Source organism: Scyliorhinus torazame, chromosome 8 (assembly GCF_047496885.1).
Source record: "Scyliorhinus torazame isolate Kashiwa2021f chromosome 8, sScyTor2.1, whole genome shotgun sequence".
In the NCBI taxonomy this organism is placed as follows: Eukaryota; Metazoa; Chordata; class Chondrichthyes; order Carcharhiniformes; family Scyliorhinidae; genus Scyliorhinus; species Scyliorhinus torazame.
In genome coordinates, this window is record NC_092714.1 from 270,148,445 (window position 1) to 270,169,342 (window position 20,898).

The window sequence follows — 20,898 nt, forward strand, 5'->3', positions numbered from 1 at the left end:
GGGCTTACTCAATGAATCTAATTAATTAGAACAGTGCATAAACTTACCTTTATTAAACAGCAGAGGCTGCATTGCCATAGTAATGTTATAGAAGCCCATTAAAAATAAATCAATTTATTGAAGCACTGTCCATGGAATTTAAATGATATCAATCCTGATAAAACTGAAAACGGGTTCATTTAATCTCTGCAGGACTGATTTAAACAGCGAGCAAACTGCAATACAATACTGTGTAAACATGAGAGTTATACAGTGCCGCTAAACCACAAGCAGCAAGTTAACTCGAGCTCAAAACTAAATATCAGACATTAGGCTGCTGCTAAACAGCCATAAAGTTGAGTGAAGGCAGATTTTGGGGGCTGCAGGTCACACAGGTGGATTGTTTTATCAGTTTTAAACACTTTTTCCTCAAACTTGACTTTTACTGGGTCGAGCAGTTCTCTGACACATAACCCAAGTATCCGTCCTAGTTGAGTACTCGCCTTGATTCAGTGGGAAGAACATTGTCACATCGTGCCTCAGAACTAGGAGGTCATTGTCCTCGATCCCTCCCTGCAGGATTTGACCTTTTAATTCAAGATGACACTTCAATGTAGAAACTGAGGGAGTGCTGCACTGTTAGAGGTACCCTCTTTCAGATGTGAAATGAAATAAAATGAAAATCGCTTATTGTCACAAGTAGGCTTCAAATGAAGTTACTGTGAAAAGCCCCTAGTCGCCACATTCCGGCGCCTGTTCGGGGAGGCTGGTATGGGAATTGAACCGTGCTGCTGGCCTGCCTTGGTCTGCTTTCAAAGCCAGCGATTTAGCCCTGTGCTAAACAGCCCCTTTGCTAAACAGCCCCTTGTGACATTATGTGACATTAAACCTGCATTGAAATGCACTTGCTTCCATTTACACTGCTTACAGTGCTGCCTATCTTTGTCGGTAACTTGGATACGCACCTTTCTCTTTCATCATCTAAGCTGTTAATAAATATGGTAATTATTTGAAGCCTCAACATACATATCCTTGCAGGACACCACTAATTACAATCTGTCTCTCTCTCTCTTCCCGCTCAGTCACGGGCTTCCACTTTGGCTGGCAATTATAATAGGAGTCATCGAAGTTTCCCATGTTCCCTCATGAAGAACACAGCGTTAACACGAATCAACACTTTACAACACGAAAGACGACCATTCAATCCATCGTATCTCTCCGAACCAGCAATCTACTTAGTTCCACTTCCCTACTCTATTCCCATATTTGATTCACTTTTAAAATTTACTTCTGAATCTGGTTCCACTATCCTCTGAGGCAATGCATTCCAGATCACAACACCTCACAGCGTAAAAACAATTCTCCTCGGCTCCTCTCAAACAATTTTGACAACAAATTCTAAAAATGCTTGACGTTTGGAAGAATCAACATATGGAAACCTTAAAATAAAGAACTTGTTCTCAAAAGGTGTGTGCACAGGAGTAGATCTCTCATCCTCGTGTCGCCTGTTAAGGACACTTCCAATCACACCTAGTATTCTATAATGTTCACCAGAAAGGATGTTTTTTATGTGAACGAAACACATACAGGGGGACAGAAGTAACGCAGCATTCAAATGGTCACACAGTTACACAGTGTACAAAAACTGTCAATTAATTGCATAATAACAAGCAGTGAGGGCTCTCTTGCATTTAGGCGTCAGCCTTGGCTCAGTGAGTAGCTTTCTTGACTATAGGCCGCAAGGTTGTGGATTCAAGAGCACAAAATCAAGGTTGCCATTTCATTGCAGAGAGTCACATACCTTTGGAGGTGCCGTCTTACTGATTAAACATGAAACTGAAGGCCTTGCCTTTCCGCCATGTGGACACAAGAGATCCCATTGCAATATGTCAATTCAGCTCCCCAAAACAGGTAATCTGGTCATTTATTTGATTGCTGTATGTGGGGTCTTCCTGTGCGCAAATTGTGTGCTCTGTTTCTTATATTACAAAATATTTATGGGAGTATTTAGTTTCAAAGCCTGCGTTTCTTGTGAGAAATTCTTAACAAGAGGTCTGAAACTCAAAAGGTAGAGTAGTCCCAGATACGAGCCAATAGTTTCAAGAAACACCGTGAAAAGCCTCACCTTGTGGTAGAAATGGGACACGACCGCATTGATTGTAATTGCAACAGGCAGGCCAGAACAAATTGCACTAGCCTGGAGGTGCCTTGGGTCTGACTCCAGAGAAGGGACAGATTGCAGAAAGAGATGGATGAATGAATTATATAATCACGGCAGCTGACAGCCTCAAAAGCACTGCAAGCCTAGCTGGCGTAGATCGAGAGAGCTGGGGAAAGGAACTTCCGGTTGCGGCTATGCAGAGCTAAGTCGCACGTTCGGCAGCTCCCGCTTGGACCGGACTTTTGGGCTCTTTTCAGGGCCCCCAATGGCATTTTTTCGACATTTCCCGGTGTGGGAAGAAGACTGCAACATTCCCCCGGCAGTGTATGGCTTGGACCAGGAGCGGAGCGACTAAAAAAGTGGTGGTGAACCCAAAGAAAGTGCGAGGGAAGAAGAGCAAGATGGTGGCGGGCGGGGACCAGGCAGCGTGGATGCAGTGGGCGCAGGACCAACAGGAGGCTATCCAGCGCTGCTTCAGGGGGATCAAAGCGGACCTGCTGGAGCCGATGAAGGCTTCTATTGACAAGCTGCTGGAGACCCAGACGGCCCGTGGGGTGGTGATCCGCGAGGTCCGACAAAAGATCTCCGACAACGAGGAGGAGATATTAGGCCTTGCGGTAAAGGTGAAGACACACAAGGCGCTCCACAAGAAATGGCAGGAACGGTTCGAGGAGATGGAGAATCGGTTGAGGCGGAAGAATTTGCGGATCCTGGGCCTCCCGGACGGGCTGGAGGGGTCGGACGTGGGGGACTATGTGGTCACCATGTTAAACTCGCTGATGGGAGCGGGGTCCTTCCAGGGGCCCCTGGAGCTGGTAGAGGCCCATAGAGAGCTGGCGAGGAGGCCCAAGGCTAACGAGCTGCCGCGGGCGGTGCTGGTGCGGTTTCATCGGTTCGCTGATCGGGAGTGCGTGCTCAGGTGGGCCAAGAAAGAGAGGAGCAGCAGGTGGGAGAACGCGGAGGTTTGGATATATCAGGATTGGAGTGCGGAGGTGGCGAAGAAGAGGGCTGGGTACAACCGGGCGAAGGCGGTGCTGCACAGGAATGGGGTGAAGTTTGGCATGCTGCAGCCGGCGCGACTGTGGGTCACCTACAAGGACCGGTACCATTATTTTGAGTCCCCGGAGGAGGCGTGGGCCTTTGTTCAGGCCGAGAAGCTGGACACAAACTGAGGGTCGGGATGGGTGGTCGGGGATTGCTGTTGGTGTGTTACATTTTGAGGGGGGTTCTTTGTTCTTGTTTCTTTTTGTTTCGGGGTGGGTGGTTAGGGTGGGTTGGGCACTGTTTTGGTTGGGTCTGTCGGGTGGGCTCTTGGAGCGGGGTAAGTAAATGAAGTAGGGGTGGATGGCCGGTAGGGGGGATGGGGCCCCGCGGGGGAGGGGGAGGCCTGAGTCAGGGGTGAGGGGACTGGGCCTGTAAAAGGAGCTGCGCCAGAGGTGGCGGGGCCGGGCAGGTGGAAAGCGCGGGATTTTTCCCACGCTGAAGGCTGGAGGGGGCGGGGCCGGGGTGGGGAAGCGAGGGTTGTTTCCCGCGTTTGGGATGGAAGGGGGAGGCGGAGAGCCTGCTGGTGGGTAATGGAGGGTTGGGGGAAGTCCCACAATGGGAGGAGACGAAGGAGAGGCGGGATTGGCCGGGGTCAGCAGGAGTCAGCTGACTTGCGGGAGTGCAATGGGGGGAGCAAAGCAGCTAGGAGGGGTCCTAGCTTGGGAGGGGCGGGGGGGGGGGGGGGGATAGAGAGAGAGAGAAGAACCAGGTTGCTGCTGTTATGGTCAAGGGGGAGCTGGAGCGAGTAGAGGGGGTTGGGACGGGGGTCTGCCGTCGTGGGAACGGGCCGGGCGTGGGGTGCGGGCGCATGGCTGGCTGAGGAGGGGTTATGGCTAGTCGGCGGGGGAGGGGGGCGGGTAGCCCCCTGATCCAGCTGATAATCTGGAATGTTAGGGGACTGAACGAACCGGTCAAGCGGGCCCGGGTGTTCGCGCATCTGAAGGGGCACCTTGGACTGAGGGCATTCTGGCTAAGTTTGCCGATGATACATAGATAGGTGGAGGGGCAGGTAGTATGGAGGAGGTGGGGAGGCTGCAGAAAGATTTAGACATTTTAGGAGAGTGGTCCAAGAAATGGCTGATGAAATTCAACGTGGGCAAGTGCGAGGTCTTGCACTTTGGAAAAAAGAATAGAGGCGTGGACTATTTTCTAAACGGTGACAAAATTCATAATGCTGAAGTGCAAAGGGACTTGGGAGTCCTAGTCCAGGATTCTCTAAAGGTAAACTTGCAGGTTGAGTCCGTAATTAAGAAAGCAAATGCAATGTTGTCATTCATCTCAAGAGGCTTGGAATATAAAAGCAGGGATGTACTTCTGAAGCTTTATAAAGCATTAGTTAGGCCCCATTTTGAATACTATGAGCAATTTTGGGCCCCACACCTCAGGAAGGACATACTGGCACTGGAGCGGGTCCAGCAGAGATTCACACGGATGATCCCAGGAATGGTAGGCCTAACATACGATGTACATCTGAGGATCCTGGGATTATATTCATTGGAGTTTAGGAGGTTGAGGGGAGATCTAATAGAAACTTACAAGATAATGAATGGCTTAGATAGGGTGGATGTAGAGAAGGTGTTTCCATTAGCAGGGGAGACTCGGACCTGGGGGCACAGCCTTAGAATAAAAGGGAGTCACTTTAGAACAGAGATGAGGAGAAATTTCTTCAGCCAGAGAGTGGTGGGTCTGTGGAATTCATTGCCACAGAGGGTGGTGGAGGCCGGGTCGTTGAGTGTCTTTAAGACAGAAGTTGATAAATTCTTGATTTCTCGAGGAATTAAGGGCTATGGAGAGAGAGCGGGTAAATGGAGTTGAAATCAGCCATGATTGAATGGTGGAGTGGACTCGATGGGCCGAATGGCCTTACTTCCGCTCCTATGTCTTATGGTCTTATGGCTGAATGCGGATGTGGTCATGCTCCAGGAGACACGCCTGAAGGTGGCAGACCAGGTAAGATTGAGGAAGGGGTGGGTAGGTCAGGTGTTTCATTCGGGGCTGGATGCCAAAAATCGGGGTGTGGCGATCTTGTGGGAAAGAGGGTGTCGTTCGAGGCGTCGAGCATTGTGACAGACAATGGCGGCAGGTACGTAATGGTAAGTGGTAAGCTGCAAGGGGAGAGGGTGGTGCTGGTCAGGTGGTGCTGGTCAACGTGTACGCCCCGAACTGGGACGATGCGGGTTTTATGCTTCGCATGTTGGGTCGGATTCCGGACTTGGAAGTGGGGTGCCTGATAATGGGGGGGGGGGGGGGACTTTAACATGGTGTTGGATCCGGCACTGGATCGCTCCAGGTCTAGGACGGTAGGAAGCCGGCGGCGGCTAAAGTGCTAAGGGGGTTTATGGACCAGATGGGAGGGATGGACCCTTGGAGATTTGCAAGGCCGGGGGCTAGGGAATTTTCATTCTTCTCGCATGTTCATAAGGCTTATTCCCGGATCGACTTTTTTATTATGAGTAGGGCGCTGATAGCGAGAGTAGAGGATACCGAGTACTCGGCGATAGCCATTTCGGATCACGCCCCGCATTGGGTAGACCTAGAGCTGGGGGAGGAGAGGGACCAGCGCCCTTTGTGGCGCGTGGAGGTGGGGCTGTTGGCGGACGAGGAGGTGAGTGAGCAGGTCCGAGGAAGCATAGAGAGATACATGGAGGCCAACGATAACGGGGAGGTCCGAGTGGGGATGGTATGGGAGGCGCTGAAGGCGGTGGTTAGGGGAGAGCTGATCGCCATTAGGGCCCACAAGGAGAGGAGAGCAGAGGGAGAGGGAGAGGCTGGTGGAGGAGATGGTGAGGGTAGACAGGAGGTATGCGGAGGTGCCTGAGGAGGGACTGTTGAGGGAGAGGCGTAGCCTCCAGGCCGAATTTGACCTGTTGACCACCAGGAAGGCGGAGGTGCAGTGGAGGAAGGCCCAGGGGGCGACTTATGAGTATGGAGAAAAGGCAAGTCGGATGCTGGCGCATCAGCTTCGGATGCGGGACGCAGCTAGGGACATCGGGGAGTTAAGGATAGGGGAGGGAGTGTGGTGCGGAGTGGGGTTGGCATCAATGGGGTCTTCAGGGACATTTATGAGGAACTGTATCGGTCCGAGCCCCTACTGGAGGAGGGTGGGATGGGCCGCTTTCTGGACCAATTGAGGTTTCCGAAGGTGGAGGCGGGACTGGTGGCGGGATTGGGGGCCCCGATTGGGCTGGAGGAGCTGGCCAAAAGGATAGGGAGCATGCAGGCGGGGAAGGCACCGGGGCCGGATGGTTTCCCGGTCGAATTCTACAAAATATATGTGGACCTGTTGGGCCCGTTGCTAGTTAGGACCTTCAACGAGGCAAGGGAGGGGGGGGCTTTGCCCAAAACGATGTCCTGGGCACTGATCTCCTTGATCCTGAAGCGGGATAAGGATCCCCTGCAGTGTGGATCTTACAGGCCGATTTTGTTGTTAAACGTAGATACCAAGGTGCTGGCGAAGGTCTTAGCCACGAGAATTGAGGATTGTGTGCCGCAGGTGATCCACGAAGACCAGATGGGGTTCGTGAAGGGGAGACGGCGAATGTGCGGAGGCTGCTGAACGTTATTATGATGCCGGCAAGGGAGGGGGAGGCGGAGATAATGGTGGCGATGGACGCTGAGAAGGCCTTCGATAGGGTAGAGTGGGGGTACTTGTGGGAGGTGCTGAAGAGGTTCGGGTTTGGGGAGGGGTTTGTCATGTGGGTTCGGCTGTTGTATGAGGTCCCGATGGAGAGTGTGGCCACGAACAAGAGGAGGTCAGAGTACTTTCGGTTGCATCGAGGGACGAGGCAGGGGTGTCCCCTGTCCCCCCTGCTCTCCGCACTGGCGATTGAACCCCTGGCTATGGCACTGAGTGAGTCGAGGAACTGGAGGGGGTTGGTGCGGGGTGGGGAGGAGCATAGGGTGTCGCTCTATGCAGACGACTTGCTGCTATCTGTGGCGGACCCGGTGGGGGGAATGCCGGAGGTAATGAGGATCCTCAGGGAGTTCGGGGATTTCTCAGGGTACAAGCTCAACATGGGGAAGAGCGAGTTTTTCGTGGTTCACCCAGGGGACCAGGAGAGGGGGATTGGCGAGCTCCCACTAAAAAGGGCGGAGAGGAGCTTCAGGTATTTGGGGTCCAGGTGGCCAGGAGCTGGGGGGCCCTGCATAGACCTAATTTAACGAGGCTAGTGGAGCAAATGGAGGAGGAGTTCAAGAGGTGGGACGCGTTGCCACTGTCCCTGGTGGGTAGGGTGCAGTCAGTTAAGATGACGGTGCTCCCAAGGTTTTTGTTCCTGTTCCAGTGTCTCCCCATTCTTATCCCGAAGGCCTTCTTTAGGCGGGTCAACAGGAGCATAACGGGGTTTGTGTGGGCGCGAGGGACTCCGAGGGTGAGAAGGGTGTTCCTGGAGCGGAGTAGGGATGGGGGGGTTGGCACTGCACAACCTCTGTGGGTACGACTGGGCCACCAATGTGGCGATGGTGCGCAAGTGGGTGATGGAAGGGGAGGGGGCTGCATGGAAGAGGCTGGAGATGGCATCTTGTGAGGGTACGAGTCTGGAGGCGCTGGCAACGGCGCCGCTGCCGCTCCCTCCAATGAGGTATACCACGAGCCGGGTAGTGGCGGCTACCCTCAAAATCTGGGGGCAGTGGAGGCGGCACAGGGGGGGGAAGTGGGGGCCTCGGTGTGGACCCCAATACGGGGGAACCACCGGTTTGTCCCAGGGAGAATAGATGGAGGGTTTTCGGGGCGGCACAGGGCAGGGATAAGAAGGTTGGGGGACCTGTTTGTGGATGGGAAGTTCGCGAGCCTAGGAGAGCTGGAGGAGAAGTATGGGCTCCCCCCAGGGAACACCTTTAGGTATTTACAGGTAAGGGCGTTTGCCAGGCGGCAAGTGGTGGAATTCCCGTGGCTGCTGCCATGCACGGTACAGGACAGGGTGCTCTCGGGGGGATGGGTGGGAATGGGGAAGATCTCGGTAACTTACCAGGTGATGCAGGAGGAGGAGGAGGCCTCGGTGGTGGAGTTGAAAGGTAAGTGGGAGGAGGGGTTGGGAGAGGATATCGAGGAGGGGAAGTGGGCAGATGCCCTTGGGAGGGTGAACTCTTCCTCTTTGTGCGCAAGGCTCAGCCTCATACAGTTTAAGGTGCTGCACAGGGCACACATGACCGGGACAAGGATGAGCCGGTTCTTTGGGGGTGAGGACAGGTGTGTTAGGGGCTCAGTGAGCCCAGCAAATAAACACACATATGTTCTGGGCATGCCCTGCGCTGGAGGAATAGCGAGGACGGTGTCGGGGGTGGTAGGATCCAGGGTCAAACCGGGCTGGGGGCTCGCAATATTTGGGGTTGCAGGGGAGCCGGGAGTGCAGGAGGCGAAAGAGGGCGGTATCCTGGCATTTGCGTCCCTGGTAGCCCGGCTAACGATTCTTCTTCAGTGGAAGGAAGCGAGTCCCCCCAAGCGTGGAATCCTGGACCAACGATATGGTGGGGTTTATGAAATTGGAGAGGGTGAAATTTGCCTTAAGGGGATCGGTGCAAGGGTTCTTCAGGCAGTGGCAACCGTTCTTGGACTTCCTGGCAGAACGGTAGACAGTGGTCAGCAGCAGCAGCAAACCGGTGAGGGGGGTGGGTTCTATTTTATTTTTGTTTGTCTACACTGGGGGATCTGAGGGGGTGTGTATATTTGCTATGTTTGCTTTGTGTTAATTCGGGGTATTAATTTATTATTTATGTATAGGGGGGATGGGGGCACGGGGGTTGTTTAATTTTATTCTGTATTAAATTCTATTGGTTTCCTTTTTCATTTGGTTGTTGATATTTTGTGAAAACCTCAATAAAAATTATTTTTTTAAAAAGAGAGAGCTGGGGGAAAACCTGCCATTTACTGCAATGATACAACTCACACCTGGTCAGGAGTATAAAACTTAATTCTATTCAGGATACGTGCCACATAAGGGCCAGTTCATCCATTTAAAGGGTAGAAGAAATATAACTTTAATGACATGAATTTTGGCACAAAGGAAAGTCTTTCATCCTTTTGCTGAATTAATGTCCCTCCAGGAACTGTCACATTTTCTGATATTTTCCCATTTAACAACACAACTTGCATTTAAAAAGCTCCTTTAATGTAGCAAAATGGTCCAAGGTGATTGACAGGAATGAAACGCTGATGCAAAGAGGAAAATATTAGGGCAGGTGATCTAAAGCTTGGTGAACGTGTTATATTTGAAGGAGCATTTTAAAAGGAGAAAGAAGTGGAGAGGTTTGGAGATGGTCGTTACCTGGCACAAATGTAACTTGCCACTTGGCGGCCCAAGCCTGGATATTGTCCAGGTTTTGCTGCATTTGGACATGGACTGTTTCAGTATCTGAGGAGTTGCGAATGGTGCTGAACATTGTGCAGTCACCCGCAAACATCCCCACTTCTGACCTTATGATGGAAGGAAAGTCATTGATTAAGCAGCTGAAGATCGTTGGGCCTAGGACACTACCCTGAGGAACTCCTGCTGAGATGACTGACCTCCAACAACCACAATCATCTTCCTTTGTGCTAGGTATCAGTCCAACCAGCGGAAAGGTTTCCTCTTCATAGAATTTACAGTGCAGAAGGAGGCCATTCGGCCCATCGAGTCTGCACCGGCTCTTGGAAAGAGCACCCTACCCAAGGTCAACACCTCCAGCCAACACTAAGGGCAATTTTGGACACTAAGGGCAATTTATCATGGCCAATCCACCTAACCTGCACATCTTTGGACTGTGGGAGGAAACCGGAGCACCCGGAGGAAATCCACGCACACACGGGGAGGATGTGCAGACTCTGCACAGACAGTGACCCAAGCCGGAATCGAACCTGGGACCCTGGAGCTGTGAAGCAATTGTGCTATCCACAATGCTACCGTGCTGCTCTTGATTCCCATTGACTCTAGTTTTGCTCGGGCTCCTTGATGCCAAACTCAGTCAAATGTTGTCTTGATGTCAAGGGCAGTCACTCTCATCTCACTTAAATTCAGCTCTTTTGTCCATGTTTGAACCAAGGCTATAAAGAGGTCAGGAGCTAGCTCTGGCAGGTTGTTGCTAAGCAAGTGCTGCTTGACAGCACTGTTGATGACCCCTTCCATCACTTTACAAATGATCACGATTAGACTGATTGGGGGTTAATTGTCTGGGTTGCTTGGTGTGTACTGGACATACCTGGACAATATCCCATATTGCCGGGTAGATGCCAGTGTTACAGCTGTACTGGAACAGATTGGCTAGGGACATGGTAAGTTCTGGAGTACAGGGTTTCAGTACTATTGCCGGAATACAGTCAGGGCCCAGAGCCGTTGCAGTATCCAGTGTCTTCAGCGCTCCTTGATATCACATGGGCTGAATCAAATTGTCTGAAGACAGACATTTGCGATGCTGGGGGCTTTTGGATAAGACCGAGATGGATCATCCACTTCTGGCTTACATTTTGTACAGATGTGCTGGGCTCCCCCGTCAGTGAGGATGGGGAAACTTGTGGAGCCTCCTCCTCCAGTGAGTTAAATTTAATTGTCCACCATCATTCACAACTGGATTTGCGCAGCTTAGGTCTGTTGGTTGTGGAATTGCTTAGCTCAGTCTATCACTTGCCGCTTATGCAGTTTTTCGTGCACGTAGTCCTGTGTTGTAGCTTCACCAGGTTGACACCCCATTATTAGGTGTGCCTGGTATTGCTCTTGGCACGCTCTCCTACACTCTTCATTGAACTAGGGTTGATCCTCTGGCTTGCTGGTAATGATAAGAGTGGTGGACATGCCAGACTAAGAGGTTACCAATTGAGTGGAGTACAATTCTGCTCTTGCTGATAGACCACAACACCTCATGGTTATCCAGTTTTCGGTTGCTGTAGCTGTTCAAAATCTATCCAATTTAGCACATTGATAGTATCATACATGATGGCGGGTATACTCAATGTCAAGGCAAGACTTCATCTCCACAAGGTCTGTGTGGAGGTCACTCCTACTGATACTGTTATAGACGGATGCATCTGCAGCAGGTAAGATTGGTGAGGATGAAATCAAGCATCTTTTTCCTTCTTGTTGGTTCCCTCACCTTTCCGCAGGCTCAGCCTAGCAGCTGTGTCCTTGAGAACTCAGCCAGCTCGGACAGAAGTGGCGCTGCTGAGCATCTCATAGAATTATAGGATCCCTACAGTGCAGAAGGAGGCCATTCAGCCCATCGAGTCTGCACTGACCCTCCGAAAAAGCACCCCACCAAGGCCCACACCCCTACCCTATCACCGCAAACCCATCGAACCAGCACATCTTTGAACACCAAGGGGCAATTTATCATGGCCAATCCACCTAACCTGCACATCTTTGGACTATGGGAGGAAACCGGAGCACCTGGAGGAAACCCACACAGACAGGGGGAGAAGGTGCAAACTCCACACAGTCACCCAAGGTCGGAATTGAACCCGGATCCCTGGTTCTGTGAGGCAGCAGCACTAACCACTGTGCCATTTCTTGGTGATGAACACTGAATTCCCCCACCCAAAGTGCATTCTGTGCCCTTGCCACCCTTCGTGCTTCCTCCAGCTGGTGTCCAATATGGTGTAGTACTGATTAATCAGCTGAGGGGGGGCTGCTTGCCCATGTTTGTCCCGATGCCATGAGGCTTCATGGCGCGGAGTTGATGTTGAGGACTCCCAGGGCAACTTTATACCACTGTGCCACCACCTCTGCTGGGTCTGTGCTGCCGGTGGAACTGGACATATCCAGAGATGGCACCTTGGATATTGTCTGTAAGGTATGATTATGTGAGTATGACAATGTCAGGCTGTTGCTCGACTAATCTGACGGATGGCTCTCCCAATTTTGGCACAAACCCTCGGACGAACACTTTGCTGGGTCGACAGGGTTGAGTTCACAGATGTCATTTCCGTTGCTGAGCTGACGTCGGGTGGTCCATCCAGTTTTATTCCGTTGAAACTTTGGAGCTGTTCGGTACAACGGAGTTGCTTGCTAGGTACTGCTGGAGGGCATTTAAGAATCAACCACAATGTTGTAGGTCTGGAGTCACATGTAGGCCAGACCGGGTAAAGGGAATTTGTTAAACAAATGGTTTTAACAACAAGAGGTCTGGTTTAGCACAGGGCTAAATCGCTGGCTTTGAAAGCAGACCAAGGCAGGCCAGCAGCACGGTTCAATTCCCGTACCAGCCTCTCCGAACAGGCGCTGGAATGTGGCGACTAGGGGCTTTTCACAGTAACTTCATTTGAAGCCTACTTGTGACAATAAGCGATTTTCATTTCATTTCATTTTCAATCGACAATGGCTCGTTGGTCATCATTTAGACTTTTAATTCCAGATTTTTATTGAATTCAAACTCCATCATCTACAGTGGTGGGATTTGAACTCTGGTCCCCAGAGCATTAGTGTGGATCTCTGGGTTAATCGTCCAGTGACAATACCACTGGGGAACTACCTCCCCTCCCTGATATCAGTCGCAAGGTTGTCTTTCATGAAATTCAACCTCGGACTCCATATAACTCTACTGTCACAGATGCTTTGAAGTCATGTTCAATTCCATTTACCTTAAGGTGCAAAACCATGGCTCAGTGGGTTGCCTTCGAGTCAGTAGCTTGTGGATTTAAAGCTCACTCCAAACACTTGAGCACAAATCCTCAGTGAAACTTAGCGCGGTTGCGAGAATGCTGCACTATCCAAGTTGACATTAAGCGGAGGCCCTGCCTGTCAACTTAGGTTGATATAAAATATCTGGTGGCGCCATTTTGAAGACTCCAGGTGTTCTCCTCATCAATGTCCAATATTTATCCCTCAGCTAGCATCGCTAAAACAGATTAGCTGATTATTATAACATTGCTGTTTGTGGGAGCTTGCTGTGCACAAATTAGCAGCTACGTTTTCTACATTGTAACCTTGACATCACTTTAAAAGTATTTTATGGGCTGGGGTATCATGACACTGTGAAAATGTAAGTTAAATGTTCGTCTTTCTTTCTGTAACAGTAATTTATTGAATCATCATAACTGCAGTGTAATATATTCAGGAGCCGTGCCAAGGAAGACTTACTCTGCTGATTGTACCCTGTCAACATTCCACTGTGTATGGTAACAGGAAAGGCCACTTGCCAATCAAAACATTCCTTCCAACAGTATCTCTGACAATGTCAAACACAAGCCTCCCCCGCACCTCTCACTCATTTCCTTAACTCGTGTGTGAATCAAACAGAGCTCTACAAGCTGCAGCCCACTTCCCCAACTGCTATTGATTCAGTACCTTTCCAAAGGCATCAATTTCACCCCGAAGAGGCAGTAAGTTCCGGCACTCTATTTGCTCTGCCTTCTTATCTGGTCACTTCTCATTTCGAATTGTGCTCGAGGCCTTGCCAGTTTTGTCATTGATGTCCTTGGTTTTTTATGCTAACTCACTTGCTTATCTTTACCTTTCGCTGTTCAGAGAAACAGTGTTGTATCTCCCATCGCTCTTTCCCGCTCCTGCAGTTTAATGCATTCAACCCTTCCTGAGGTGGTCACTGAGGTTCCTCTGTCAGAGGACTGTCCCACATTAGTGTCACTGCACACAAAATATTGACCAGAACTCCCTCTTCTGTTGACTTGTGATGAACCCGACCAGATAATAATGAAATATTAGTTGGCAGGAGTGGACGTGTGCAGCATGGAAATAAATATCAGCCCCGTGGAGTTCAAATCAAGAGCGCATTCTCTGCTCACATGAAAAACTGGAATGATCTACCTTTTGAAAGAGCGAGCAAAGGCACGTTAGGCTGAATGGCCTCCTTCTGTGCGGTTAAATTCTATGATTTAAATTGTCACCCTTTCCCCTCCTCTGCTAAGATATTGCCATAGCAAGTGCCACAGATTTTAAGAAACAAAGTTAAAAGCTAACACCCTGTTGGCACCAGTGTCCTATTTTTATTAGACAACCTGTGGGGTAGGAGTGCCAGAGAGAGCAGCATCTCCATCATGAAAATTTAATGAGACTTCCTCAGGACGCGGAAGGTACTAAATAAAAGGTTGTTTCTTCCTTATCTAACACTGTTTGCCGCATGGAACTTTCAGCTATGAGTCAGAAGGCCGTGGGTTCGAGCCACACTTCAAAAGCATGAGCATATAATTCAGGCTAACAATATAGTGCAATATTGGGGGAGTGCTGCATTGTTGAAGATGTCTCCTTTCAGAGGAGAGGTGAAATCAAGGTCCAATCTGCACTCTCATGTGAACTTAAAAGTTCTCATGCTACTTTTCAAAGAGCAGAGGAGGTTCTCCCATTGTGGGAGCTTGCTGTGCGCAAACTGGTGGCTATGTTTTCCTATAGTATGACAGCGGCTACTTTAAGGGTCCTTCCTGTATATTCGCCTATTTCCTCTTTCTTTTACTTTTGCTGATACATTTTTGATCCATGTTTGATTGATGGACATTTCACTTTTCGGCAAGAAGCTGTGTCTTTAGTTCAAGCAGGAAGAATTGAAGGCTGTGCTTGTTTAAATAGAAGCTGCAGACTGGTTGGAATCAGTGACAGAGAGATGCGTTGTGACTCGGTTTGATTGATTAGCTGGTGGAAAATTGATTGGCCCAAAAGGCTGTGCTCTACCCGGTAACATGTGGTGATTGGATCCTATTCCACTGGAATGCTTTTCAGGGTCCAAGGTTTGCGTTTGGTTTGAGTTTTGATTCTGGCAGCATGGTGAAAGAAAGATCCAACTCACTCGCTCAAGAAAGATCCAGCTACCTTTCTCCAGAATGCTACTGTGCGGGCTGTCTCCCTCCAGATAGCCTGCGGATGCTGCATTCTTGAACCTACAGAGGCCCAAGGACAAACCTCAAATTGAAAGCAAAGTTTGAACAGTGTTAAAGAATAAAGAAGACCATTACAGGTTGCAAACCAAAGTCTTTAATCTGCAAGGTAGTTGTGAAGAAAAGTGTGCTAAAACCATCATATGGAGCAAAGACTCTTTGTTCCAGGACAGCACGGTAGCCCAAGTGGATAGCACTGTGGCTTCACAGCGCCAGGGTCCCAGGTTCGATTCTCTGCTGGATCACTGTCTGTGCGGAGTCTGCACGTTCTCCCACAGTCCAAAGACTTGCAGGTTCGGTGGACTGGCCATGCTAAATTGCCCTTAGTGTCCAAAATTGCCCTTAGTGTTGGGTGGGGTTACTGGGTTATGGGGATAGGGTGGAGGTGTGGACTTGGGTAGGGTGCTCTTTCCAAGAGCCAGTGCAGACTCGATGGGCCGAATGGCCTCCTTCTGCACTGTAAATTCTATGATTCTATGATTCCCTCCACTTATGATATTTTACCCCTTTCCACCCCTCTGTGTCTGTCTGTCTGGTGCGTGCGCAGAGGGTTGAGGGTAAAGTGGGTATTAGGTATTTGTTTGTCATTAACCAGTTATATGTACCGCATATTCCATGGTAGTTATAAAGAAACAGTAATTGTGTTTACATTTACAAACCTGGTGACTGTAATTATTGGGCAGCCAAGGGCCAAAGATTTTGGTATTTTCCTAATAATTATTGGTTAATTGACTTGTGTTGTGGCTCTGGGTTAAGTGGGGCTGGAATTGACCGCACACTAGCCCAGGGTGTCGTAACGCTACACCTCAAAGTACTTCATTGGCTATAAGGTGCTTTAGTGTCATGATGGATGCTGCATAAACGCAATCATTCTTTAAAATGCTGCAATTTATGGAATCCTCATCTTCTCTCTTGGCCAACCTTATTTTGTGCTGAAAGGGTGGGTGCATCTACTGATCTTCTTGAATAGCAAAGAGATTCACTACTCACCAGGGGGGCTGCCTCTGCCTCTGTGGTGCATTGGGTGGAATGGAGAATGGGTTGGTGTCCCTGTGAGGTTGAGCACCTGGAGTAGGATGAACTGGTTTCTTTCCTTTCTGTGGCCCTCCTCCAGCCCTCTGTTTCATGCCAACTAAAGGAGAAACTATTGTTGATTCAATATGTCTCCGCAACTCCTCTTCCTTCTTGAAGACTCTGTTTTGGAGAAGAGGCAGAAAAAAATTCTCATTTGAGCGTGAAAAGATACTTAATAAATGAGGAAAAGAACAACTGTGGGATGCATTTGTAACACTGAGGAGAGTGACTTGAATATCTTCTTAGAATGATACAGTATAAAAGGAGGCCATTTGGCCCATCATACGTGTGCTGACTCTTTGGATGTGCTATCCAATTGGTCCCACGACCCACATTATTTCCCTATAGCCTTGGAATGTCCTTTTTGAATGCTATTAATGAATCTGCATTCCAGGTGACGACAATAGGATGTTGGTGAGACCACATCTGGAGTATTGGGTCCAGTTTTGGTCTCCTTATTTGAGGAAGGATGTGGTGACATTGGAGGCAGTTCAGAGGAGGGTCACCAGATTGATTCCGGGGATGAAGGGGTTGATGTACGAGGAGAGATTAAACAGTTTGGGCTTATACTCGCTGGAGTTTAGAAGGATGAGAGGTGATCCGATCGAGGTATATAAATATATTAAAAGGGACTGATAAAGTAAACCCAGGCCAAATATTCCCCCTGTGGGACAATCTAGAACGAGAGGTCACAGATATAGGTTGAGAGGGGGTAGATTTAGAACTGAGATGAGGAGGAACTACTTCTCGCAGAGGGTGGTGAATTTGTGGATCTCACTGCCCCATAGTGCGGTGGAATTAGAGTCATTAAATGGTTTCAAGAAGGAGATATACTTCTGATTTTTAAAAAACAGGTTAAAGATACATGGGAAACATATATGGGGAGGTGGATTTGACACCAGGAAGCGATCAACCATGATCTGATTGAATGGCGAAGCAGGTTCGAGGGGCTGAATTGCCGACTTCCGCTCCCAATTCCTATGTTCCTGATCAAACTTGCTGTTTAAACATCTGTTCTTTGGTTCTTATTCCAATTATTAAAAATTTGTGCCCTCTTATCACCAACTCTCTTGGCACCAAAAGCAGTTTAGCCTTATGTTTCCAATCAAAACCATTCATGATTTTGAACACCCCTATCAAATTTCTCTTCATGGTTCTAAGGAGATTAACAGCATCTTCGGTACTCTCTTCACATAGCTGAAGTGTCTTATCCCCAGTACCTTTCTAATAAATCTCCTCTGCACCCTCCTCTCCAAAGCTTCCTAAAGTGTGGTTCCCGGAATCGATCACTATAGCCTAACTGAGGACTAACCAGCGATTTATAAAGGATAAGCATAATCGCCTTGCTTTTGAACTCCATTAATAAAGCCAAGGATCCTATTTGTCTTATTAAACTGGCTTCTCAACTTGTTCTGCCACCGTGAAATAAAGTACAATTGCAGAGATTCTGGTTTGTAATCCTTGTTGTAATTATGAAAACCTCACATCTTCCAACAAAAGGATTGATTTTTGCACCATCTGCAAACGTCTTAATCATGTCTCCTACATTTAAGTCTAAATCAATGATATATAACCACGAATAGCAGAGCACTAATACTGGGGCCTGCAGAACTCAATCATAAACCTAAATTCTCCACCGCCACAGGCCCATTATCCTGAAATGCAAGTTCTCTAAAACTAACAGGAAAAGAGTAAAAGGTGCACAACTATCCGCTCAGCTCAGGGTCTCTGATACATCTGAAGAACTCTGGGGAGTACTCAAATTACTTATTTCCTCAGATTGGAGGATTCTTTCTGAGCTCATCGAGACAGGATCGATTTTTTGTCTGTTGGAAAAAAAGCCTTCTTTTTTTTAATGTTTGTATCTTCCTTCCTCCCCCACCCCCCTCGGCAGTTTATGCCCCAGGTCATTTATTGAACCATCGATTATTTTTCCTGCTACTGCACATGCAAAACAAAACAATGACAACCTGCATTTATATAGTGGGCGGAATTCTCTCATAATGGGGCTGTGTCCCCACGCCCGCGAAAAAACGGGCGCAAATCATTCTGGACTTTTTTTCTAGAAGATCCAGAGCGATTCTCCGTTTTGAAAGGGGCTAGCAGAGCCCCAAAGTAGTCCACGCAGCTCCGGCTGCCAATACGAGGCCCTGCACTTCCTGCCGCAGGTCCACGCATGCGTGCGGCGGCCCCGCGCAACATGTCGGACTCACACAGCGGGCCGGCCCTGACAATATAGGCCCCCCCCAGATCGCGCGTTCGCTGATCGGTGGCCCCCGATCGCAAGCCTGGCCGTCCTGGAGACCCCCCACTCCCGGTGACGGATCCCCCCCGCCCCCCCCCTCACCAGGGCGTCCGCGGACTGTGTCTGCAGCCGCCACTTCGAGTGCCCGCTGGGTGGAACCATGAGTGAACCACGCCGGCGGATACTCGGCCAGTTGCCGGCGGAGAATCGCCGCGGGGGCCTCTTTCAATGGCCCTCGACCGGTGACATGTCAACTGCGCGTGCGACTGGTCCCTGGAGAATCGCAGGAAGGCGTCAGATCCGTTTGCGGGTCTGACGGCCCATTCTCCGACCCCGTGCCGAGCGCATTTGAGGCTCGGGGGTTCGGAGAATCCCGGCCAGTGTCTTTTAACAGAATAAAGGATGCAAAGACACTTTACAACAGTGAAAGGGAGACAGAGGATGGGGAGCAGTTATGGGGAACAGGAAGGGAAGCCTTGGAGAGGCGTCGCAAATTGAGGGGGGGGTAGGCCACGTATTGGGGGGGGGGAGATGCAGCATGGAGGCGGAGTGCCATATGGGTGGGGGGGGGGGGAAATGTCACAAACAGAAGAGGCCCTCGGACAGAGGGGGAGGCACGGAAGTGGGGAGGGGGGCGTTAAGGCCGAGATGCCTGAAGGTAGGACCACCAAAGAATAAAGAGGTGGGAGATGGAGTACAGGCCAGATCTGGATCTTCCCACTTATTTGGGTGGCTATGTCCTTTATCACACCGAGTTGACAATTCTCTTCCCAATAACCCCGTGGGAGCATCTTTGCAGCACCTATTGCAGGGGTTCAAGAAAGCAGCTTACCATCTTTTCAAGGGCAATTAGGGATGGGCAATAAATGCTGGTCTTGCCATGATGCCCCTACCTCGTGAATGAACAAACATGTTTCCTTTGTGTGTAATGCATCCAGTGTTATTAGAAAACAATGTCATTAAATGTGAAATGTACAGTACAAGAACTGAGTGATTAAAGGCACATAAAACATATACAGCAAGATTGAAGACAGATCTTGGTTTTGACCAAGATGGTCTCACATTCCATTTTTGCACTGTCATTGTGCTGGCTTTACAAGTGGCTTTGTTACCCATCAGGTATGAAAAGGCGCAGTAGAAATTGTTAATAATTTCCTGTATCTTTTTACAATCATCTAGTGCCGTTTACGACATATGCGCTCTTGTTCTTGGGTCTTGATCCAGTGAAAGTCAAACCGTGTTGTCCGATTGCTGGATTGCTGCCAGAACCAGCCTAATATCGAACAGCCCTGCAGATTGCAGCCTTCTCGACCTGTCAAAATGTGAAAGCCGGAACTGTTGCAGAGAAATCAGCTGGCTGCACTGGGAGTGGAATTATTCTGACATGCAGCAGTACCATTCCTAACTGACAAGCACAGCAAATTACAGCTACACACATTAGGTGCTGCAGTGCTGCTGGGAGCAGCGATTCTGCTGCCAATCTGTCTCACTCATAAATGATGGGATCCTTTCAGCCCCAGTTTGCCAGCTCAGGCATTAAAACATTTCCTGCCTCCCGTGTTTTAGTTATACGCCTCATGACCCAGAGAGAACATATTAAAAGCTTTACAACCTTTGGTTAAAATGCATCAAAGGTCAAAAGGACTGCCACTTAGCCCAGGTAGCCTGAGAGAACATGGAACTATTAAAAAAAGAGGAGCTGGTCTGGGGCGTGGTTTACGGCTACTCCTGTGTTCAGAATAAAATTATCTTAAAATTAGAGTCAAGCCATTTGGAGGGAAATCAGGAAGCACTTTTTCCACACAAAAGGGGGATGGAAATCCGGAACACTCTTCTCCCAGAAGGCAATGGAGGCTGGGGGAGGGGGTGGGCGGGGGCAAGTAAAATTAGTCAAGACTGAAATCAACAGGCTTTTTTTAAAACTTAAAATTTTACAGGACAGAAAGAGGCCATTCAGCCCAACTGCTCTATACTGGCACTGATGCTCCACACAAGCCATTTCCAACCTTACTCGATCACCATTGCAGCTTAACCTTCTATTCCTTTCTCCACGTGGACATCTATAGCTTTCCTTCTACTATTCACCTTAATGTGGGAGCGAGTTCCACATTCTTACCAATCTCTGGGTAAAGATGTTTCTTCTGAATTTCTCATTGGATGTATTTGTGACCATCTCATATTTATTAAAATTTTATATTAGCTTTGGAATTGCCCCAAATTGAAACCATCTCGAAGTCTACCCTATTGAAACACTTCATACCTCTATCAAATCACACGTCAGTCTTCTCTTTTTTATTAAGATCGGTTATCAAGGAATATCTAGAAAACAGAGTTAAGGGCCAGTGCAGAATGATCAAAGAGAAACGCAGAATATTCAATGGGCTGAATGGCTTTTTTCTCTTACCTTTTGCTCTATCAAATAAAAAAGAAAATGGAATACAGAGAAGATGTTTCCACCATTGTCCTGTACCTCAGTGAGATATTGACCATGTAATAATAATCTTTATTAGTGTCACAAGTAGGCTTACATTAACATTGCAATGAAGTTACTGTGAAAAGCCCCTAGTCGCCACATTCCGGCGCCTGTTCGGGTACACCGAGGGAGAA

General features: G+C 49.0%; 1 protein-coding gene across 1 annotated transcript in view; it reads right to left on the bottom strand.

Moving 5' to 3' along the window:
• The window catches only part of psmf1 (proteasome inhibitor subunit 1), a 140,379-nt gene that overhangs the window by 88,641 nt on the left and 30,840 nt on the right, over nt 1–20,898 (bottom strand). Inside the window, exon 4 of the mRNA XM_072515302.1 lies at nt 15,963–16,166. Within this exon, the coding sequence (XP_072371403.1) occupies nt 15,963–16,166 (204 nt within the window). The remainder of the gene's footprint in view (nt 1–15,962; nt 16,167–20,898) is intronic.